This window comes from Salvelinus sp. IW2-2015, linkage group LG36, assembly GCF_002910315.2.
Source record: "Salvelinus sp. IW2-2015 linkage group LG36, ASM291031v2, whole genome shotgun sequence".
In the NCBI taxonomy this organism is placed as follows: Eukaryota; Metazoa; Chordata; class Actinopteri; order Salmoniformes; family Salmonidae; genus Salvelinus; species Salvelinus sp. IW2-2015.
In genome coordinates this window covers 5,864,558-5,890,057 of record NC_036875.1, presented here as the reverse complement: position 1 = coordinate 5,890,057, position 25,500 = coordinate 5,864,558, and the positions used below count along the sequence as shown (strand labels likewise).

The window sequence follows — 25,500 nt, the reverse complement described above, 5'->3', positions numbered from 1 at the left end:
CTAGCTAACAGCAACACGCCCAGATGAGCTAGCTAAACGTGGTGTCAGCATCCAGCAGTGATCAGTTAGCTGGTGGTTGCATAGTACTGGCATCACCAGCCCCAATTCTAATTGAGCTGGCACCAGTTGTGAACCGGCTGCGCCGGCCCAGGTTTCCCTCGACCCAGCTCGGATTTGAGAATTCCATTCGAGCCAGCTGGAATTTGGCCCTTAATTTTAAGTGCCAGTGGAAACGGGGATTCAGTAGACCATCCTAGATACCAGAAAATCTGCACCTGCATGTTGATTTTATAACAGGCCATTTCAAAACAATAACTATTCTAACAATAACAATGGAACTATCAGCAATAGCAAGAGCAGTAGCAACAGCAGTAGAAGTCTCACCACGCCTCTTTGTTTATCCGTCAGAACATTCCAAAACACGCCACAAACTGAAGCAACAAAGGGAGAGCCCAGAAACATTATTTGGTGGCAAGACCAGGTCACATTAACTAACCTGCAGTTTTTTTTAACCAATTGCGCAACAACATAGCACTCTGCCCTATGTAAACACTACAAATGCATATGAAAAAGGGTCCGTTGGCAAAAAAACCCAGATTTTTTTTAGAACCAGAAGAAAAAAAATGTGATCAGTGGCGAGTTCAACAAGGCTTCTGTTTGTGGCAAACATGTTGCCAGAGTAACAATTTTAGTTGAACGATTTGAATGAACATTCCAAAATGTTACGGTGAAACATCAAACGGATACTTTTAGTAAGGATTACTGTGGCTTTTTAGTGACAATATTGAAACTCAAAATGACGTAGCTATTCCTACTAAATATAGTAGAAAGTCTAAATGGTCACTTGATTATTTTTTGTGGCAGTTTAGACCCGAAACAGCTAACGTTAGCGAACAATCACGGCTAACACAAAACAAATGGAATATGATAGCCAGTATTTGCAAACTATTTCCCTTGTTGAACGCACCTCTGGTATCTCTCAGTAAACATATACCTGAATTGGACAGTAATTGTTCACCTTTATAGCCATCTTTTTCCCCAAAAATCTGTCGCGAAGCAGAGTGGAAAAAATGACCAGTCCCTGATCACATTACAACATCACAAATGCATGCTCCACCCCAATGAACAAAGACAGAGAGGACACAGTCAAAGGAATGCCCACATCACCTGAGCCCAATTCCACCATGGTCCTTCCCAACTCGTGTAGTTAAAAGAACAAGTCCTGGACCAGCTCTCCACCAGCACTAATGTGGAGATGGAGCAGCCAACCCCCAACCCCCAACCCTCCTCCCTCAGATCCCTCTCCAACAAATAATAACCTCCCTACTCTGCTAGCTCAACCACCACTCTCAGCTCAGCTCCAAGAACAACCTGAGATTGGAGTCATTCTCTGTGATTCCAACGGCAAACATCTATGGGGAAGGTAATTACTACCTGGCATGAAGGTGAGGAAAAATATGGTGCTCCACGACCCAGAGCGCCCTCAAAATAATTTGAGGACACTTTAATAGGAGCGAAGACAATAATACACACTGGAACTAACAACTTAAAGAACAGGAGAGGATGTGTGGCCCGAGCTATGGCAGAAGTAGCCGTCAATATTATTTTAGAATAAATGAAGAGCGCTCAAGAAAATGTGCACTACGACCGAGCTCTCCGCCCAGAGAGCCCAGCACTCTGCCCAGAGAGACCATCACTTCGCCCAGAAAGCCCGCCCTATATTAACTCCCAGAAATGTATTGGGTAAATCCCCAACGTTTCAGCATCACTGTGCCACTCTATATATTAACTCAGAAATGTATTGGGTAAATCCCCAACGTTTCAGCATCACTGTGCCACTCTATATATTAACTCTCAGAAATGTATGGGTAAATTCCCCAACGTTGCAATGCGTCACTGTGCCACTCTATATATTAAAACTCTCAGAAAATGTATTGGGTAAATCCCCAACGTTTCCAAGCGTCCACTTGTGCCACTCATATATTAACTCTCAGAAAATGTATTGGGAAATTCCCCAAATTTTCAGCATTCACTGTGGCCACTTCTAGAAGATTCACTCTCAAAATGTAATGGTAAATCCCCAACCGTGTCAGCATCACTGTTGGCCACTCTTAATATATTAACTCTCAAAATGTATTGGTAAATCCCCAACTTTCAGCTCAACTTGCCACTCTATATATTAAACTCTCAGAAATGTTATTGGGTAAATCCCCAACGTTTCACGTCACTGTTGCCACTCTATATATTAAACCTCAGAATTGTATTGTAAATCCCCAACGTTTCAGCGTCACTGTGCCACTCTCTATATATTAACTCTCAGAAATTTATTGGGTAAATCCCCCAAACGTTATCAGCGTCACTGTGCCACTCTATATATTAAACTCTCAGAAATGTATTGGGGTAAATCTCCAACTTTCAGCATCACTTTGTGCCACTCTATTATATTAACTCTCAGAAATGTATTGGGTAAATCCCCAAACTTTCAGCATCACTGTGCCACACTCTATATATTAACTTCAGAAATGTATTGGGTAATCCCAACGTTTTCAGCTCACTGTGCCACTCTATATATTAACTCTCAGAAAATGTATTGGGTAAATCTCCAACGTTTCAGCATCACTGTTGCCACTCTATATAATTCACTCTCAGAAATATGTATTGGGTAAATCCCCAACGTTTCAGCGTCCACTGCTGCCACTCTATATATTAATCTTCCAGAAAATTATGGGTAAATTCCCAACTTTCAAGCGTCACTGTTGCCACTCTATATATTTAACTCTCAGAAATATGGGAAATCCCCAACGTTTCACGTCTCACTGTGCCACTCTATATATTAACTCTCAGAAATGTATTGGTAAATCCCCAACGTTCGCGTCACTGGCCACTCTATATATTAAACTCTCAGAAAATGTTATAGGTAAATCCCCAACGTTTCAGCTCACTGTGCCACTTCTAGATTATTAACTCTCAGAAAATGTATTGGGTAAAATCCAACGTCTTCAGCTCACTGTCCACTCTATATATTAACTCTCAGAAATGTATTGGTAAATCCCCAACGTTTCAGCGTCACTGGTGCCACTCTATATATTAACTCTCAGAAATGTATGGGGTAAATCCCCAAACGTTTCAGCATCACTGTGCCACTCTATATATTCACCTCAGAAAATGTTATGGGTAAATCCCAAACGTTTCAGCATACTGTGCCACTCTATATATTAACTCTCAGAAATGTATTGGTAAATCCCAACGTTTCAGCGTCACTGTGCCACTCTATATATTAACTCTCAGAAAATGTATTGGTAAATCCCCAACGTTTCAGCTCACTGTTCCACTCTATATATTAACTTCTCAGAAATGTATTGGGTAAATCCCCAACGTTTCAGCGTCACTGTGCCACTCTATATATTAACTCTCAGAAAATGTATTGGGTAAATCCCCAACTTTCGCATCACTGTGGCCACTTATAATATTAACTCTCAGAAATTGTATTGGAAATCCCCAACGTTTCAGTCACTGTCCACTCTATATATTAACCTTCAGAAAATGTATTGGGTAAATTCCCCAACGTTTCGCGGTCAACTTGTGCCCACTCTATATATTAACTCTCAAAATGTATTGGGTAAATCCCCAACGTTTCACGTCACTTGCCACTCTATATATTACTCTCAAAATGTATTGTAAATCCCCAAGTTTCAGCATCACTTTGCCACTCTATATATTAACTCTCAGAAATGTATTGGGTAATCCCCAACGTTTCAAGCCTCCACTTGGCCACTCTATATATTTAACTCTCAGAAATGTATTGGGTAAATCCCCAACGTTTCACACGTCACTGTGCCACTCTATTATATATAACTCTCAGAAATGTATTGGTAAATCCCCAAATTTCAGCTCACTGTGCCACTCTATATATTACCTTCAGAAATTTATTGGTTAAATCCCCAACGTTTCAGCACACTGTGCCACTCTATATATTCACTCTCAGAAATGTATTTTGGTAAATCCCCAACGTTTCAGCATCACTGTGCCACTCTATATATTACTCTCAGAAAAGTATTGGGTAAAATCCCCAACGTTTCAGCATCACTGTGCCACTCTATATATTAACTCTCAAAACGGATTGTAATCCCCAACGTTTCAGCATCACTGTTGCCACTCTATATATTAACTCTCAGAAATGTATTGGGAAATCCCCAACTTTTCAGCATCACTGTGCCACTCTATATATTAAACTCTCAAAAAACGTATGGGTAAATCCCCAACGTTTCAGCATCACTGTGCCACTCTATATATTAACTCCCAGAAATGTATTGGGTAAATCCCCAACGTTTCAGCGTCACTGTGCCTTCCTCAGGGTAATGTCATGAACGCTTGAACCAATGACAATAGTGAGGGGTGTGTCATAATTATTAAGTTAATTAGAATTAATTGAGTGAAACTTTTTTTTAAACAGTAGTTTATGGCATATTGACTACTATTGTTATCATATGGAAACAGAATTGAAGTGTGTACATAATCATAGCATCAGCATACATTGTTTAATTCAATTTCACATATATATTTAATTGTTTCCCATTTCATTTTTGTAATCTTTTTGTTCAACCATAATGCATATTAAGCATCATCAACAGGGGGAACAAATTAGGTGTATGCTGATAAGCTGTAGAAATGGGTGTCTGTGTGGGCTCAGGGGGTAGGTCGGATCTCACCAAGCTATCTCCAATATTGCGACCACACTTATAGACCACCAGTGAGGGTTCCATGAAGAGGTGTGTGATTTTTTGCCGTCTGGTTGCAGAATATGCCAGTGCTTTTTCAGGATTGCGTTCATTTTCTCTGAACACGTTGCGCTTGGTGTAAAAGACGGTTGTTTTTCTTCTTTGGGTGAGTTTTTAGAAATTCCTCTTGGTTTTTGAGATATTTTCATTATTGCAGCATCAAGAGTTTTGTCCTTATAGCATCTCGTTTTGAACTTGTCCTTCTTTTAGCATTGCTGTGAAAATCTGTTTGGTGGCCACAGATTCGTTAAAACCTGCATAACTGGCTATATGGTAGACCATTCTTAAAGGGTAAGGGGATGTATACTATCTGCACATAGCAGGGTATTGTGGACTTTGTGTATAAATGACTCAAAGACGAAGTAGTTATTGGATAATAAGTTGTAAGATGCAATCATTGGATGGAGCAAGGGTAGAGTCTCTCTACTGAAGGAGGTGTTGCAGTGCCTGGTTCACCTTCCAACAGGACAACGACCCTAAGCACACAGCCAAGACTTCTCTGGAGTGGCTTCGGGACAAGTCTCAATGTCCTTGAGTGGCCCAGCCAGAGCCTGGACTTGAACCCGATCAAACATCTCTGGAAGATTTGAAAATAGCTGTGCAGCGACTCTCCCCATCCAACCTGACAGAGCTTGAGAAGATCTGCAGAGAAGAATGAGATAGGCTCCCCACACAAAGGTGTGCCATGCTTGTAGCTTTATAATTAAGAAGTCTCAAGGCTGTAATCGCTGCCAAATGTGCTTCAAGAAAGTACTAAGTAAAGGGTCTGAATACTTGATAATTCCGTTTATTTTTTATATGCAAAACATTTCTAAAAACCTGTTTTTGCCTTGCCATTGTGGGGTATTGTGTGTAGATTGAGGGGGGATGAAATCTAATCAATTTCATAATAAGGATGTAACATAACAAATTGTGGGAAAAGTGAAGGGGTCTGAATACTTTCTGAATGCCCTGTATTATATATACAATATACCGACACACTGACAGCGCATTCCCCAAATGAAACAGCCCTTGCAATATAAACTGGAATTACATGGGCCTATTACTGAACTTTTTGATGAACAAAAATATTTGAATGGAATGAAACTGTCACTGGCAAACATGGTTACGAGGATTGGATACTATAATATAATGTTCGGCATGTCCAGCCCATCCATTATCTCATTGTGTTGTGTGACAAAACTGCACATTTTAGAGTGTTGTCCCTAGCGCAAGGTGCACCTGTGTAATGATCATGCTGTTTAATTAATCAGCTTCTCGATATACCACACCTGTCATTTGGATGGATTATCTTGGCAGAGGAGAAATGCTCACTAACAGGGATGCAAACAAATGTGTGCTCAAAATTTAAGGGAATTAAGCTTTTTGGAAATTGTCTGGGATCTTTAATTTCACCTCATGAAACCAACACTTTGCGTGTTGCGTTTATATTTTTGTTCAGTGTGTACAAAACATTAAGAACACCCGCTCTTTCCATGACAGGCTGACCAGGTGAAAAGCTATGATGCATCATCTCTTGTTAAATCCAGTTCAATCAGTGTAGATGAAGCGGAGGAGACGGGTTAAAGGATGTTCAAGCCTTGAGACATTTATTGTGTATATTTATAATTCTTTGGATTCTGTGTATTTATTATTATTATTTTGCATTTTCATTTTTGGACATAAGATAAAAATACATTTTGGAAATACATTACCTGGCCAAATGTATGTGGACACCCCTTCAAATGAGTGGATTTGGCTATTTCAGCCGCACCCGTTGCTGACAGGTGTATAAAGTCGAGCACACAGCCATACAATCGCCATAGACAAACATTGGCAGTAGATGGCCCGTACTGAATGGCCCGCACTGAAGAGCTCAGTGACTTTCAACGTTGCACCGTCATAGGATGCCTTTCCAACAAGTCAGTTAGTCAAATTTCTGCCCTGCTTGAGCTGTCCCGGTCAACTGTAGGTGCTGTTATTGTGAAGTGGAAACGTCTAGGAGCAACAACAGCTCAGCTGCGAAGTGGTAGGCCACACATGCCAAGCGTTGGTTGGAGTGGTGTAAAGCTTGCCGCCATTGGATTCTGGAGCAGTGGAAACACGTTCGCTGGAGTGATGAACCATGCTTCACCATCTGGCAGTCCAACGGAAGAATCTGGGTTTGGCGGATGCCAGGAGAACGCTACCTGCCCCAATGCATATTGCCAACTGTAAAGTTTGGTGGAGGAGGAATAATGGTGTGGGGCTGTTTTTCATGGTTCAGGCTAGGCCCCTTCAGTTCCTGTGAAGGGATATCTTAACGGTACAGCATAAAATGACATTCTAGACGATTTTGTGCTTCCAACTTTGTGGCAACAGTTTGGGGAAGGCGAGGTCCATACAGAAATGGTTTGTCGAGATCGGTGTGAAAGAACTTGACCTGCACAGAGCCCTGACCTCAACCCCATCGAACACCTTTGGGATGAACCCTGATGCTTATAAGAAATCCCGCTATGCCCCGACGAACCATCAAGCAAGTAAAGCATCAATACAGAACTAAGATTGAGTCCTACTACACCGGCTCCGACGCTCGTCAAATGTGGCAGGGCTTGCAAAATATTACGAACTCCAAAGGGAAGCCTAGACGCGAGCTGCCTAGTGACACGAGCCTACCAGACGAGCTAAATTACTTCTATGCTCGCTTCGATGCAAGAAAATCTGAAGCATGCATGAGAGCAACAGCTGTTCCGGAAGACTGTGTGATCACGCTCTCCGTAGCTGATGTGAGTAAGACCTTTAACATTCAGACGGATTACCAGGACGTGTACTCCGTGCATGCACTGACCAACTGGCAACTCTCTCTGACCGAATCTGTAATCCCTACATGTTTCAAGCAGACCACCATAGTCCCTGTGCCCAAGAACACCAAGGTAACCTGCCTAAATTACTACCGACCCGTAGCACTCACATCTGCAGCCATGAAATGCTTTGAAAGGCTGGTCATGGCTCACAACACCATCATCACAGAAACCCTAGACGCACTCCAATTTGCATACCGCCCCAACAGATCCACGGATGACGCAATCTCTATTGCAATCCCTGGACAAAAGTAAGACCTACATGAGAATGCTGTTGACTACAGCTCAGTGTTCAACACAATAGTACCCTCAAAGCTCATCACTAAGCTTAGGACCCTGGGACTAAATACCTTCCTCTGCAACTGATTCCTGGACTTCCTGACGGGCCGCCCCCAGGTGGTAACGGTAGGTAACAACACATCCGTCACGCTGATTCTCAACACGGGGGCCCCTCAGGGGTGCGTGCTCAGACCCCTCCTGTAGTGCGTACGACCCAGTACCTCACTGGGGCCAATCTTCTTACCATCCAGGACCTCTATACCAGGCGGTGTCAGAGGAAGGCCCTAAAAATTGCCAAAGATTCCAGCCACCCTAGTCATAGAATGTTCTCTCTGCTACCGCATGGAAAGCGGTACCGGAGCACCAACTCTAGGTCCAAATGGCTTCTTAACAGCTTCTACCCCCAAGCCATAAGACTCCTGAACAGCTAATCATATGGCTACTCGGGAATATTTGCATTGACCCACCCCCTTTTTACGTTGCTGCTACTCGCTGTTTATTATCTATGCATAGTGACTTTACCCCTATCTATATGTACATATTACCTCAATTACCTCGACTAACCTGTACCCTCGTACATTGACTCGGTACCGGGAATCCCTGTAAATAGCCTCGTTATTGTTATATTATTGTCACACTTTAAAAAATGTAACTTAATTTCTTTACTTTTTTATTTTATTTTTTACTGCACTGTTGGTTAAGGGTCTGCAAGTAAGCATTTCACAATAAGGTCTACACCTGTTGTATTCGGCACATGTGACAAATACAATTTGATTTGAAGTCACTAAGGTAATACTGCAAAAAAGGTGGCAATGAAATGAACTATGTGTCCTGAATACAAAGTGTTATGTTTGGGCCAAATCCAATACAACATATTACTGAGTACCACTCTCATACTCTCATATTTTCAAGCATAGTGTTGGCTGCATCATGTTATGGGTATGCTTGTAATCATTAAGGAATGGGGAGTTTTTTCACTTCCTGACCACATGGAAACCAGAGCTGCGCTACAATCTCAAATCGAACCACCTCCCAAAATTATGCAACACTGTTATAGGATGTGGGGGCACCGCCACCGTCTCAGCAACAGTATCCCCGTAGCCCTGACCTCGCTCTGAGGTCGCTTCCTGTTATTCTCTACTCGGGTCTCTTGAGCAGTGAAGTAAGCGCCTCATGACTAGACAGTATTTTGTTAATCCGAGTACCAGTTGTCATCTGATCCAGGGTTACGCAAGGTTACATATTTTGAAATGTATTGTCTAGTGTTAACTGCAGACGTTTTCAAGTCATGTCTACATTTCTTTGACATTTAAAGACAGTTTATCTTGTCGGTGGCCCACTCTTTGATGGTAGGCACATGTTACAGAGTGTGGCTTTAACCTTTGGTGTGAGAAACAATTGAGAAACAGGGTGTGTCCGAAATAGAACCCTATTTGCTATATATTGCACTACTTTTGCACAATAAGGTGCCATTTCAGACGGAATCATAGTCTTGAAATAGATCAATCAGCTTCCTTTCCCTATTCCCCTCTCTCCCATCAAGCGCAACTTTTTCTTTCCCAAGGAAATGATCCAAACATCCATGTAACAGTGCATCTGTGTCTTGATGTTTGCTCTCGTTATATGTACTAATTATGGATCAACTGTACTAATTTCTGCTTTATTAATCAATATTTATGTGTGAATCAGTCTTCAATCAATGTTTTATTTGTTGTGAGAAGTGTTCCTTTTTGGTTTGTCTTGGTGGTTTAATCACACACCCTTCTGCAGTACTAACCGGGAGATTCTGTTGATTAGCATCTGTCTGTCTCAGTGTTGAGATTAGGTGTGTGTGTGGGTGTTTGTTTACGTGCCTTTGTATTTGTGACATGCCCTCTTCTCTTTCTCTCTCTCGCTCCCTCTCCCTCCTTTTCCCTCTCTTGCTCTCTCTCCCCTCCTCTCTCTCTCTCAACCCCCCCCCCCCTCCCTCTTTATCCTTTTCCCTTGCCCATCAGTAATGGGGAGGGCAGGAAGAGGACTCTATCTGGATGCAGCAGTGACAGTGTGAGTGCACCCCTCAACCTCCGCAAAGTGTCCTGGAGACAGAAGATCTTCCTGCGGGTCGCCTCGCCCATGAACAAGCCCACATCCATGCAGCACCCAGGTGTGTGTGTGTAACAGGCCTGCTACACTGGACAAGTCATTTTTGCAGTGTGAGACGCTGCTATATTATTTCAATGAAACCTAGGCACAAGCAGCACGGCTCCGCGAGAGGCTGGCGCTGCTCAGTGTAAAATTTAGTTAAATTCTATTTTCACGCCCGAGAACACTTAATAAAGTTGCTCACGCTGGCAAAAGTCGTAAAAATAGACTGTTTTCCCGAAGCCCCAGTGTAGCTCCCCATCTCAAGCACAGATGGTTTGTAATTACAAACCATCCATAAGACACTGGTACAATTCAATAAAACTCAATTCAGTCCAAATGTATTTTTCCCATCGGGCAATTAAGAACGGCATAATCAGATTACAATACCCAATACAATGCATTCCCGCTTACAGTTCTTTTAGTACAGAATTACAATAGGCTTGCAATATAGTCAGCAAAGTTGGAATGTATAATGAATTTGTGATGATTAGCATATATATCCTTGAACTCTTGTGGCCTCTCAAACACTAAAACACCATGCCTGCAAGAGACCCACTTACAACTAGGGCTGTTGCGGTGACCGTATTACCGCCACTACGGTGGTCACGAGTCAGGAAGGCAGTCAAATTCCACGTGACCATTTAGTCACGGTTATTAGGCGATTCTCCAAGCTCTGATGCTGGTGGTCATTAGTAGCCTACCAGACTTGCTAACTGCCTGGTACTCCGCACTCTATTGTCCCTCAAATCACTCTGACATCAATGCAAATGTAATCGAAAATCTAATCAAACACGTCATGAGAGCCCACGAGCTCATGTTGCGCAACATTTCTATAGGCTTTGAAATTGCGCAAGAAAACAGTGATGGCCTCTACTAAAAAGAGGAGGATCCCATCAGCTTTCTATAGGCTAGGCCTACTACTATTTCCTAACTTTCCTAATATTAAGCACATAGCTTATATTTACAACAGGAGTATAGCCTACCTGGCTGGCATGAAAATGAACCACGGGAAAAGCATCCTCCATTTAAGTGCATAGATGACATGTATTTTTTCCTGCATGCCCCTGTTTCAATACAGGTGCATGATAATGGTGCATTCTAAATCAAAACAAATTTCACACATATATTAGTTAGTATATGTAAAGACAAGATTAAATCAAGAATAGTCTCATGGGTGACAATATTAGCCTATCACTTGTGAATTATATATCATCACTTATGAATGATGCCCAGCATAAGAAACAAAGCTTATTTTTTTGTCATAGTCGCACACCTCATGTAGCCTAACCCATAGGCCTATAGGTTTGTATCACAACTAAAGTGGCCAAATAACTTCTTAAAATTAAGCAAATTAATCTGCTTTACAAGGAGTGTAGAACCTAATTGGAATACATAAGCAGCGTGTGAGTTTCACATTTCGTAAGATAATTTTCACCATAAAAATGCATATTTTATAATAAAACCATTACATGCATAATCACATTTGCGGTCACTTTTGATAATAGTGTTTTCCTGCTATTGGAACATACGTGCTTATAGCCTACTACCATGTGTGCATTGCTGCACTTAAAATGTGAAGAAAATCCTAATAGTTCATTTTAAGCCAAACGTTCTGATCTGTTGCATCAGCCACATTGCATAAAAAAGTGTTTTTGAAGGTAGTGGTCGTATAAATTTGGGATCTATCGCATCCCACAACTGTCCCAGACTATGTTTGGAATATTTATTTCTCGCCTAGAATAGATTGACTTTTGTACTAATGGAGATAGTAGATTGACATAGGCTAGGGCTTTTGCTTTTCGTTAGGTCTACTCATCTTGTTGGCTGATGAAAAGTAAACATGGACAGTTCTTCCAATATCTTCAATATGCACCTCGGAAATAAGGACGCGCGCAGTTGCATCCCAGATGTGTCTGTCTTCACTTGTAGCCTGTGAGAAAGACCCAATCACCTGATTGTGATGTGATTTGGAGCAGGCAGCACTCAGGGAGAAGGGCACAACGGCTACTGGCTGCAAAAGCATGGAATTTTTATGGTGCACTACGGCCACACAAAGGGGATGCCGCTGTGAAATTCTAGGCATTATCAAGTGCTTTTCAAATTGTGAATGAGTGACTGATGAGCCTGAGCAAAAAACAAAGCAGAGCTCATGCAACTTTTTTCAAATCACCATTAGTCGCATCATGCGCCTTTACAAAGTATTAAAAATCAAAACATATAGCCCAATGTTTGTAGAACAACTAAAGGTACATGAATAACTCTAAATTAAGCATATAGGAATAGCTATTTCTTTGTTAACTGCTCAACACAGAATAACCGCGTGTGCACACTCCCTCAAATATCCTTTCTATTTTATTCAGCTTTATTCAATTGTATTCTTCATACTATAAAATAATGCCACGGTATTCTAAGCAAGTCTTGTCTACTAAATGAACTAGTGTAGCCCATAGCCATATGGCATAGCCAGATCACGGCCTAACACCAGGACAACTCAGAGTATGATGTTCTGTTCTTCAGAAATGGACTACATTTTCTTCATATCATGTTTCTTTAGACCTGTCTAAAATGAATAATGTATTTATTGTGATGCCGTAGGCTATATTACATGGATTTATTAGACTTTTTAAAATGTAGATGTTCCAAAGGTCTACATCAGTGGCTTGTAGGCTATGTGTGGAAGCCAGGAGATTCTACATTTGTTTATGTTAATTAACGGTCAATTACCGTGAGACCGACAGTTATTTGCTTGACAATCACCAGCTGATTACATTTCGTGACTGCCACAGCCCTACTTACAACCTCCTAAAAGTGACTGCAGTCTCAGTTATTTGGATGTGTTGTCTCTCAGACCACTGTGATGTGATGGACCTGCTGCCCCTCTCCCCCCGCACCTTCGACCCAAGTCTGGACCCCCTGGCCAGCCTACTGCCCACCTCGGGCGACCCCTTCACTGGGAAGAGGCCCAAGAGGACGGCGGTGCACTACCGGGCCCTATGGAAGACGGCGATCCACCAGCAGATACTGCTGCTACGCATGGAGAAGGAGAACCAGAGACTGGAGGGTGAGTGAGAATAGAATGGAGCTTTAGTCATCTATTATGCAGAGACAAAGGAAACTTGTCTCTTTGCTTACACATGTACCCAACCCCCTGTCACACACACACATTTATTTCCATTCAAAATCCTATTTTCCCTAACCCTTAACCCAAACCCTAAATCTAATCTTTAAGCCTAAAATAGCATTTGAACAATTTCAGGACATGAAAAAAGTTGGTATTGGCATTAGCCAGAGTTAGATATGAGAGAACATAGTTATCGTAAGCCAGAGTATGATATCTGAGAGGATAATAGCTAGAGTTACATTAGATATCTGAAAGGATATACAGTTGAAGTCGGAAGTTTATATACACTTAGGTTGGAGTCATTAAAACTCGTTCAACCAATCCACAAATTACTTGTTAACAAAATATAGTTTTGTCAAGTAATTTTTCCAACAATTGTTTACAGACAGATTATTTCACTTATAATTCACTGTATCACAATTCCAGTGGGTCAAAAGTTTACATACACAGTTGACTGTGCCTTTAAACAGCTTGGAAAATCCCAGAAATGTATCTCATGGCTTTAGAAGCTTCTGATAGGCTAATTGACATCATTTGAGTCAATTGGAGGTGTACCTGTGGATGTATTTCAATGCCTACCTTGAAACGCAGTGCCTCTTTGCTTGACATCATGTGAAAATCAAAAGAAATCAGCCAAGACCTTGGAAAATAAATTGTAGACCTCCACAAGTCTGGTTCATCCTTGGGAGCAATTTCCAAATGCCTGAAGGTACCACGTTCATCTGTACAAACAATAGTAHGCAAGTATAAACACCATGGGACCACGCAGCCGTCATAGCGCTCAGGAAGGAGACGCGTTCTGTCTCCTAGAGATGAACAAACTTCGGTGCGAAAAGTGCAAATCAATCCCAGAACAACAGCAAAGGACCTTGTGAAGATGCTGTAGGAAACATGTACATAAGTATCTATATCCACAGTAAAACAAGTCCTATATTGACATAACCTGAAAGGCCGTTCAGCAAGGCAGAAGCCACTGCTCCAAAACTGCCATAAAAAAGCCAGACTATGGTTTGCAACAAAGATTGTACTTTTTGGAGAAATGTCCTCTGGTCTGCTGAAACAAAAATAGAACTGTTTGGTCATAATGACCATCGTTATGTTTGGAGGAAAAAGTGGGAGGCTTGCAAGCCGAAGGACACCATCTCAACCGTGAAGCACGGGGGTGGCAGCATCATGTTGTGGGGGTGCTTTCCTGCAGAAGGGACTGGTGCACTTCACAAAATAGATGACATTATGAGGAAGGGAAATTATGTGGATATATTGAAGCAACATCTCAAGACATCAGTCAGGAGGTTAAAGCAAATGGGTCTTCCAAATGGACAATGACCCTAAACATACTGGCAAAATGGCTTAAGTACTACAAAGTCAAGGTATTGGAGTGGCCGTCACAAAGCCCTGACCTCAATCCTATAGAAGATTTGTGGGCAGAACTGAAAAAGTGTATGCGAGCGAGGAGCCCTACAAACCTGACTCAGTTACACCAGCTCTGTCAGGAGGAATGGGCCAAAATTCACCCAACTTACTGTGGGAAGATTGTGGAAGGCTACTTGAAACCTTTGACCCATGTTAAACAATGTAAAGGCAATGCTACCAAATACTAATTGAGTGTATGTAAACTTCTGACCCACTGGGAATGAAATGAAAGAAATAAAAGCTGAATTAAATTATTCTCTCTACTATTATTCTGACATTTCACATTCTTAAAATAAAGTGGTTGTCCTTACTGACCTAAGACAGGGAATTTTTACTAGCATTAAATGTCAGAAATTGTGAAAAACTGAGTTTAAATGTATTTGGCTACGGTGTATGCAACCTTCCTACTTCAACTGTATATATATAAAAAAATTGGCCGATTAATCGGTATCGGCTTTTTTGGTCCTCCAATAATCGGTATCGGCGTTGAAAAATCGTAATCGGTCGACCTCTAGTTGGGTCATTGTCCTGTTGAAAAACAAATGATATTCCCACTAAGCCCAAACCAGATGGGATGGTGTATCGCTGCAGAATGCTGTGGTAGCCATGCTTGTCAAATGTGCCTTGAAATCGAAATAAATCACAGACAGTGTCACCAGCAAAGCACACCATAACATGCGGAGATCATCCATTCACCCACACCGCGTTTCACAAAGACACAGGGGTTGGAACCAAAAATCTCCAGACCAAAGTACATATTTCCACCAGGCTAATGTCCATTGCTCGTGTTTCTTGGACCAAGCAAGTGTCTTCTTCTTATTGGTGTCCTTTAGTAGTGGTTTCTTTGCAGAAATTCGATCATGATGGCCTGATTCACACAGTCTCCTCTGAACAGTTGATGTTGAGATGTGTCTGTTACTTGATCTCTGTGAAGCATTTATTTGGGCTGCAATTTCTGAGGCTGGTAACTAATGAACTTATCCTCTGCAGAAGAGGTAACTCTGGGTCTTCCATTCCTGTGGTTGTCCTTATGATAGCCAGTTTCATCATAACACTTGATGGTGTTTGCGACTGTTCTTGAAGAAACTTTCAAAGTTCTTACATTTTCCGTATTGACTTAAGTAATGATCGACTGTCGTTTCTCTTAGCTTATTTAGCTGTTCTTGCCATAATATGGACTTGGTCTTTTACCAAATAGGGCTATCTTCTGTATACCACCCTTACCTTGTCACAACACAACTGATTGGCTGAAACGCATTAAGAAGGAAAGAAATTCTACATCATAACTTTTAAGAAGGCACACGTGTTAATTGAAACGCATTCCAGATGACTACCTCATGAAGCTGGTTGAGAGAATGCCAAGAGTGTGCAAAGCTGTCATCAAGGCAAATGGTGGCTATTTGAAAAATCTCAAAATGTAAAATATATTCTTATTTGTTTAACACTATTTTTGGTTACTACATGATTCCATATGTGTTATTTCATAGTTTAGATGTATTCACTATTATTATACAATATTTTTCCAATTTTTTAAAGTAGTAAAGAAAAATCCACCACCTGTCACTCTTTATATTTTTTTATTTTCAATTGGCCCAAATATTTTTCCGTAGTATTGTATGTAGATGAGTGACATTTTTTGGAATAAATAGAGGGGTATTTTCTGAAGACACTGTTGTTAGCATTAGCTAAAGTTAGATATCTAAAGGTACAGTGCATTCGGAAAGTATTCAGACCCCTTGACCTTTTCCACATTTTGTTACGGTACAGCCTTATTCTAAAATGGATTAAATAAAATATTTTCCTCATCCATCTACACACAATACCCAATAATGAAAAAGCGAGAAAAAAAAGAGTTTTTGAAATTTTTGCAAATGTATTAAAAATAAAAACAGATTGATCATCCTTGAGATGTTTGTACAACTTGATTGGAATCGATATGTGGTAAATTAAATTTATTGGACATGATTTGGAAAGGCACACACCTGTCTGTATAAGGTCCCACCATTGACAGTACATGTCAGAGAAAAAACCAAGCCATTAGGTCGAAGGAATTGTCCATAGAGCTTCGAGGCAGGATTGTGACGAGGCACAGATCTGCGTACGGGTAACAACACATTTCTTCAGCTTTGAAGGTCCCCAAGAACATGGTGGCCTCCATCATTCTTAAATGGAAGAAGTTTGGAACCACCAAGACTCTTCCTAGAGCTGGCCGCCCAGCCAAACTGAGCAATCAGAGGAGAGAAGGGCCTTGGTCAGGGAGGTGCACAAGAACCCAATGGTCACTCTGACAGAGTTCCAGAGTTCCTCTGTGGAGATGGGAGAACCTTTTAAAAAGGACAACCATATCCGCAGCACTCTACCAATCAGGCCTTTATGGTAGGGTGGCCAGATTCTCTGGTCTGATGAAACGAAGATTGAACTCTTTGGCCTGAATGCCAAGCGTCACGTCTGGAGGAAACCTGGCACCATCCCTACCGTGAAGCACGGTGGTGGCAGCATCATGCTGTCGGGACGTTTTTCAGCGGCAGGGACTGGGAGACTAGTTAGGATCGAGGGAAAGATGAATGGAGCAAAGTACAGAGAGATCCTTGATGAAAACCTGCTCCAGAACACTCAGGACCTCAGACTGAGGCGAAGGTTCACCTTCCAACAGGACAATGACCCTAAGCACACAGCCAACACAACGCAGGAGTGGCTTCGGGAAAAGTCTCTAAATGTCCCTGAGTTGACCTGAAAATATCTGTGCAGCACAGCTCCCCATCCAACTTGACAGAGCTTGAGGGGATCTGAAGAAAAGAATGGGAGAAACTCCCCAAATGCAGGTGTGCCACGCTTGTAGCGTCATACCCAATATGACTTGAGGCTGTAATCGCTGCAAAGGTGCTTCAACAAAGTACTGAATACTTTTTTTTTATTTTTTAAATAAAGGTATATAAAAAAAAAAATGTCTACAAACATGTTTTTGCTTTGTCATTATTATCTATTGTGTGTAGATTGATGAGAAACAAATATTTGTTTTGGAATAAGGCTATAACATAACAAAATGTGAAAAAAGTCAAGGGGTCTGAATACTTTCCGAATGCACTGTATATGTGACTCACCATCTGTATTCGGTCCTATGTAGTAAAATTTGAAATTGGGTTTTGGATAAAAGTAGAGACTCAGCTACAAAATGGTATATCATACACAGCATTTTTGAGGAACAATGGGAAAGTAATTCTGATTTGAAAGTTGATACACTTGTAAACTCACTTTTGAGAAAATGGTCCTTGAAGATTTGGGTACACCTACTAGAGAGCTCTTCTACACCCATTCAGCATTGTTTACACCCTCTTAAGCTAGCCCCACCCATCTCTTTAAGGATTCACATGTGAGGTCATGTGCTAAACAGTGAGCAGTGTAGTAAAGATTAAGACTAAAATTGGTAGGTCTCTACAGAAGGTGTAAACGGTACAGCCAAAGGGTTACTTGCATAGTAGCAATATCAGAAATAGATACTGTCAAAATACAATAATATACAGTATGTACGAGAACAATATAAATAACGACATCAGCGATAGACAAGGTAGTTATAATACAATCAGGGGTAAAGTGGGTGAGCAGCAGGATAAAAAAAATAGTAGCAGCAACGTGTGTGTTAGGAGAGAGTCATTTGAATAGAGGCACTGCAGATAGTGCTGATGACTGGTCCATCTGAACCACGCATGAACAAGGGAATCTATATTCGGAGTGCCTGTTTTTGTCCTACCCTTGACTTTGTTGCAGGGCATATGATGTCCATAGCCTCTTCATCGCAAAACTCCCTGATCTTCTCAAAAATATATGTTTGTCTAGCTGTGTCCAGTCCAGGTGGGGCTTTTACAGGCAGACCTTCTGGGAGGAAGGATGTCAGCGTTGCGCAGCTGAAACCTGGTCCTGACTGAGTCTGAACGCTCCTTAGCGACAACAACACCAGGCTCCAGAGCATCGAAGCTGTAAAACAAGGAATAACAACAAAGAATCAGAAGACATTACAACCCTGCACAACATCAATTCACCTCCCAAGTTTAGATAAGAAGAATAACCTCATTCAATGACAATGAATTTCACTGGTACTGCTTGATCTGTGGCAGCGGCCTGAAGTACGGACTCAGGTGTTGTTGCCAGCCATAGCTTTCCACCGGCACCGTACCATCCTCTAGTCCAAACAGCTGTGGAATGTTGGCTGTGTGTCACAGTGCTGTCCTTCACAGCACTAGCAATCTCAGACAAAGTGTTCACTCTGGTCATTCTGAAGCGCTGTTTTGGCCACTGCAGTTATCACAATTCAGGTCCACACGTGTTTCCCCAACTCCATAGTTGGTGAAGAAATGGTACATGTAGTTGATGACTGCGCTGCTGCCTGTGCTTGCTTGGACCGGCTCTCTTTTTGATGGGAGGCGTTAGACCCTTCTCCTTGTATGACTGCTGGAGGAGAGTCAGGAGTGTTTTACTCATGCTGAAAGACAGATACAAATATTTTAGCATTATTATACAATAGATGCAAAATGGCATTCTGAGATAACATCAGTACACACACTTCATACACATAATGTATGCCATCTAACGTCAGCTGGCTAGCTAACAGCAAGCTTTAACTAGCAATAAAAAACGATAGCTAACATTAGGCTATAACTAGCCATGCGAAATGGCATTCTGAGAAACATCACTAACGTTACACACAATTCATATACCTAAATTAATGTTAGCTAGCAACCCAGCCATCTAACCTCAGCTAACGTTAGCTAGCTAACATCAAGCTTTAACTTGGGGTGTTTTGTTTAGACATGTCACGTTAACGTTAGCTTGCTAAAAAATTAACTATAATCCCAATCCATAGAGTAATGTTACTAGCAATACAAACCGATTGTCATAGCTAAAGTTAACCAAATAAGTTAGGTTCAATGTTAACGTTAGCTAGCAAGCCAGCCATCTAACCTCAGCTGGCTAGCTAACAGCAAGCCAACCATCTAACCTCAGCTGGCAAGCTAACAGCAAGCCAGCCATCTAACCTCAGCTGGCTAGCTAACAGCAAGCCAGCCATCTAACCTCAGCTGGCTAGCTAACAGCAAGCCAGCCATCTAACCTCAGCTGGCTAGCTAACAGCAAGCCAGCCATCTAACCTCAGCTGGCTAGCTAACAGCAAGCCAGCCATCTAGCCTCAGCTGGCTAGCTAACAGCAAGCCAGCCATCTAGCCTCAGCTGGCTAGCTAACAGCAAGCCAGCCATCTAGCCTCAGCTGGCTAGCTAACAGCAAGCCTTAACTTGCAATGAAAACAACTTTCTGACAAAATTAGAAACGTATAATATCTGAAACTGTAGCTAGATTCTTACCTGTATACGTAGATGAACCCTTCACGGCAGACTGCAACCCCTTTCATTAAATAAGACATCCTGTTTCGTTTCCGTTTTGTTTGTACAGCTTGTTTGGCCCGTTGTGTTCCACTGATTTCAAAACTCGGTCAACTTCCTCCGTGACAACAACACTGTTGATCGCCGTTTCTTCCCCATCACCGGCATCAGAAGACTCAACAATGTCTTCTTCAATGAAAATGTTTTTATCTAAATCAGGGATTTCCTCATCGTCTGATTAATTTCCAGAGTCAGAGAGAGTCAGCATGGCACGATTGTCCTCCAGAAAGTAGTCCATCACAACTTTTTCCCACTGACCTTTGTCGATATCACCTGATATATTCAGGGCAGCAATGTTATTGAGAGCAGTAGCAACATATTTGCAGTTCTCCATGGCTAACACTATATCTTTAGAAAAAACTGCAGTAGAAAGGATTATCTACGCATAACGAGCAGCTCATGTTATAGACACAAGATGCTACACCGCAGAACATTCTGAAACTCATCTCTCAGCATGTCCAGCCCACTCATTATCTCAGCCAATCATGGCTAGCGGGAAGGTTCCTGTCTTATTCTTAGCCTCTTCATTTAACAACTTTATTCGTATTTACAGATGGCATAAAGGTTTGTTAATAAGGCGCATGAAAGTTCACATGTTCGAGAAGGCATATGAAAGATGAGGAGAGGAAGGCTGCTGTTTTATTGGCTCTTAACCAACCGTGCTATTTTGTTTGTTTTTTTGCATTGTTTGTAACTTATTTTGTACATAATGTTGCTGCTACCGTCTCTTATGACCGAAAAGAGCTTATGGACATCAGAACAGCGATTCCTCACCTCGAATTGAACGCATCATTTTCTTTAATGAGTCAGACGGGAAGTATATACTCCAAACACCCGAAAAGGCCCTCATTCCCGTCATTCCCTGGAGAAAGAAACAGAGATTTCGCAGAAAGAGATCAGGGTGCCTGGTGAGGATCAGGAGTGGCTAATCTGCCTTTGCCATTCGTACTGTTAGCCAACATTCAATCGCTGGAAAATAAATGGGATAAACTGAAAGCACGCTTTTCCTACCAACAGGACATTAAAAACTATAATATCTTCTGTTTCACCAAGTCGTGGCTGAACCACGACATTAATAACATACAGCTGGTGGGAGATGCACTCTATCGGCAGGATAGAACAGCAGCCTCTGGTAAGACATGGGGTGGCGGCCTATGTATATTTGTAAACAACAGCTGGCACACGATATCTAAGGAAGTCTCAAAGTATTGCTCGCCTGAGGTATAGTATCTCATGATAAGCTGTAGACCACACTATCTACCCAGAGAGTTATCATCTATTTTTTTCATAGCTGTCTACATACCACCACAGACCGATGCTGGCACTAAAACCGCACTCAATGAGCTGTAAACCGCCATAAGCAAACAGGGAAACGCTAATCCAGAGGCGGAGCTCGTAGTGGCCGGGGACTTTAATGCAGGGAGACTTAAATCAGTTTTACCTCATTTCTATCAGCATGTTAAATGTGCAACCAGAGGGAAAAAAACTCGAGACCACCTTTACTCCACACACAGAGACGTGTACAAAGCTCTCCCTCGCCCTCCTATTTGACAAATCTGACCATAAACATATCCTCCTGATTCCTGCCTACAAGAAAGAATTTAAGCAGAAAGCACCAGTGACTCAGTCTATAAAAAAGTGGTCAGATGAAGCAGATGCTAACATTTACATTTACATTTAAGTCATTTAGCAGACGCTCTTATCCAGAGCGACTTACAAATTGGAAAGTTCATACATATTCATCCTGGTCCCCCCGTGGGAATTGAACCCACAACCCTGGCGTTGCAAGCGCCATGCTCTACCAACTGAGCCACACGGGACCACACTAAACTACAGGACTGTTTTGCTAGCACAGACTGGAATATGTTCCGGGATTCTTCCGATGGCATTGAGGAGTACACCACATCGTTCACTGGCTTCATCAATAAGTGCATCGATGACATCGTCCCCAACCAGAAGCCATGGATTGCAGGCAACATCCGCACTGAGCTAAAAGGTAGAGCTGCCGCTTTCAAGGAGCGGGATTCTAACCCGGAAGCTTATAAAAAATCCCGCTATGCCCTCCGACGAACCATCAAACAGGCAAAGCGTCAATACAGGACTAAGAATGAATCATCTACACCGGCTCCGAATCTCGTCGGATGTGACAGGCTAAATGCCTTTTTATGCTCGCTTCGGGGCAAGCAACACTGAAGCATGCATGAGAGCACCGGCTGTTCCGGACGACTGTGTGATCACGCTCTCCGTAGCCGATGTGAGCAAGACCTTTAAACAGATCAACAGATGGATTACCAGGACGTGTACTCCGAGCATGCGCTGACCAACTGGCAAGTGTCTTCACTGATATTTTCAACCTCTCCCTGTCTGAGTGTGGAATACCAACATGTTTCAAGCAGACACCATAGTCCCTGTGCCCAAGAACACCAATGTAACCTTCCTAAATGACTACCGACCCGTAGTACTCACATCTGTAGCAATGAAATGCTTTAAAAGGCTAGTCATGGCTCACATCAACACCATTATCCCAGAAACCCTAGACTCACTCAAATTTGCATACCGCCCCAACAGATCCACAGATGATGCAATCTCTATTGCACTCCACACTGCCCTTTCACACCTGGACAAAAGGAACACCTATGTGAGAATGCTATTCATTGACTACAGCTCAGTGTTCAACACCATAGTGCCATGGGACTAAACACCTCCCTCTGCAACTGGATCCTGGACTTCCTGACGGGCCGCCCCCAGGTGGTAAGGGTAGGTAGCAACACATCCGTCACGCTGATCCTCAACACGGGGGCCCCTCGGGTGCATGCTCAGTCCTGTCCTGTACTCCCTGTTCAGTCATGACTGCACAGCCAGGCACGACTCCAACACCATCATTAAGTTTGCCGATGACACAACAGTGGTAGGCCTGATCACCGACAACGATGAAACAGCCTATAGGGAGGAGGTCGGAGACCTGACCGTGTGGTGCAAGGACAACAACTTCTCCCTCAACGTGATCAAGACAAAAGGAGATGTTTGTGAACTACAGAAAAAGGAGGACCAAGCACGCCCCCATTCTCATCGACGGGGCTGTAGTGGAGCAGGTTGAGAGCTAAGTTCCTTAGTGTCCACATCACCAACAAACTATCATGGTCCAAGCACACCAAGACAGTCGTGAAGAGGGCACAACAAAACCTATTCCCCCTCAGGAGTCTGAAAAGATTTAGCATGGGTCCTCAGGTTTTACCTCTGCATCATCGATAAACTTTTTTACGTTCAAGTGGCTCTGCTGTGAAGTCATGACTTGCGACATACGCCTAGTTTCTTGAATCGGGTCACATATAGGGTAGTAAGCAAAGTTAGTTTTAGCTGGAGTTGGATATCCAAGGCGATAGCTAGAGTGATGTCTGATGGGATATAGTTAGCATTAGTTTGATATCTGAGATAGATAGGCTATGTATAAAAACACCAACACTCCTGTCAAGCTGTTGTTTCTGTCTCCTGTTTATTTTGGGAGGGTCACAAATCTCTCACTTGCGTCTCACTTCTGTTTGTGATTCTGGAACACAACTATTTGTAGAATGTCTGGATCGAATACACACATTTAACTGTGAATTAACACTTTTACACCATCCAGAAACAAAACAATCGCTCGGCCCCTAGGCACTTCATACCATATACATTCAAAATAATGACCTTCTGATGTGCTAGAAGCAGTCCCTCAAGAATTTTTGGATTCTGCGATCGCCCAAAATTTGGCAAAATCAACAATGTCCTGCATTTCAAGAGAGGGCTTGCAAATTTGACCAATCACCGCACTATTACCACATAAAACTGCCAAATGACTCTCCAGTTATTGTCAAAATGATTAAACAGTGTGCCATTTTAGTCACAGAACATTTGTATTGCCTCATTAACCTGTAGTAAACATAAATCACTGACTTCCATGAGCACAAACATACATGTAGCCTTGTCCTACCAACATAATGTTCGGCATAACATCCGTCCGCATGATTTTCTTCCCAACAGCCAAATTGGCAGAATAACACAGCAGATACAAAATACATATATTTTTTCCCACGCAATAGAAAAAAACACGAATCACCCTATAAAATAATTTACGGTGCTTTAGTCTGTGTAAAACTATTGAGGTGGTAGACTATTTAAGAAATATATTGTTTCATCTAGATTCTAACATGTCCAAGAAGGAATGCATGATTCAAGATATTTTGATAGGCAACCTGATCCAGTGATTGTCATGAATTGTGCGTTGACAATAGGGTAATATTGTTATATTTTAGTGTTAAAATATCTAATAGGTTGAAGCAACCTAACTAGCTAGCATTATCAATCTGTTATTACATGAGCGTATATATTGGAATGATGCACTTCCAGATGTCTCTTGAGGTTTGTAGTATTTTTCCCTGTCAACTTGTTGGTGCAAATGCTGTCTTCTCCTGTGGAAACGTTGCGTTTGGTCTTGTTTGAATCAACATGATAAGTAAAGTGGCTCCAAACGTTGCCCCTTTTTTTGTCAATGATTCGTTGCAACCAAATTGGTGACCAGTTGCCGGGCAGAGAGGTGACTCGTGAATGACCTGGGCATGGTATTTATTTTACACTGCATTGCAACATTGCAATGAGAAAGCCTTACAATTCTGCTAACCTAACTAGCGTAGTAGGCGTTAAGTAAACACAGAGAGGTGACTCGTGAATGACCTGGGCATGGTATTTATTTTATACTGCATTGCAACATTGAAATGAGAAAGCCTTACAATTCTGCTAACCTAACTAGCGTAGTAGGTGTTAAGTAAACACCTGAAACTTGATCCCCCTACGTACTGGTCTTGACGAGAAGAAGAAAAAAACTGTCTAGGCAGGTTCTCTTCTGCACTGTTCAACAATCTAGTAAACATGGAGGAGTTAAGATGGAGTGTCAGCTTGTTAACATTCAAAAGCAGATGTCTTGTAACAGGATCCCTTTCCATTTCCCCAGAAAACCGGAACATCCGGTTGTTGGGGACTCGGCAGAGGCTACAATTCTGCTAATGTCATTCATGCTTTTCATTGGACCAAACAAATAACACTGAAAAGCTCTTAATGTCTCCAAAAACTCTTGTCCAGTCCACTTACTTGTCAGATTTTAGTCACAGAGATGTCGTTTTCGTCAACTGAAATGAAAAATATTTTTTGTTTCGTTCGTTTTTTCTGGGTCTATATAGCCAGTTATCATCTCGTCACTTGCCACTGAAAAATGTTACATTTTCATCACTATTTTCGTTGCCGAAATTAACACTGCTTTGATCTCTCTCTGACCTCTTGACCTCTCTGTGTGACCTTTCTCCGCTAGCAAGTCGAGACGAGCTGCACATCCGGAAGATGAAGCTGGACTACCAGGAAGTGGGGACGTGCATTAAAGATGTGCTAGCCTTCTGGGACAGGAAGCTGAGCGTTCCGGGCAGAGCCAAGGTCGTCCCGCTGGACAAAGAGGAGGTCCACAATGCAATCTCTAAGGGTGAGCGAGAGAGAGAGAGATAAGGGTTGAGGT

General features: G+C 42.1%; 1 protein-coding gene across 2 annotated transcripts in view; it reads left to right on the top strand.

The window, feature by feature from the left end:
* tbc1d4 (TBC1 domain family, member 4) overlaps positions 1-25,500 on the top strand; it is a 128,607-nt gene that overhangs the window by 83,900 nt on the left and 19,207 nt on the right. For both annotated transcript variants that reach the window (XM_023981807.2, XM_023981806.2), the window contains 3 exons: positions 9,871-10,019; positions 12,849-13,061; positions 25,303-25,467. In XM_023981807.2, coding sequence (XP_023837575.1) covers positions 9,871-10,019; positions 12,849-13,061; positions 25,303-25,467 — 527 coding nt within the window. The remainder of the gene's footprint in view (positions 1-9,870; positions 10,020-12,848; positions 13,062-25,302; positions 25,468-25,500) is intronic.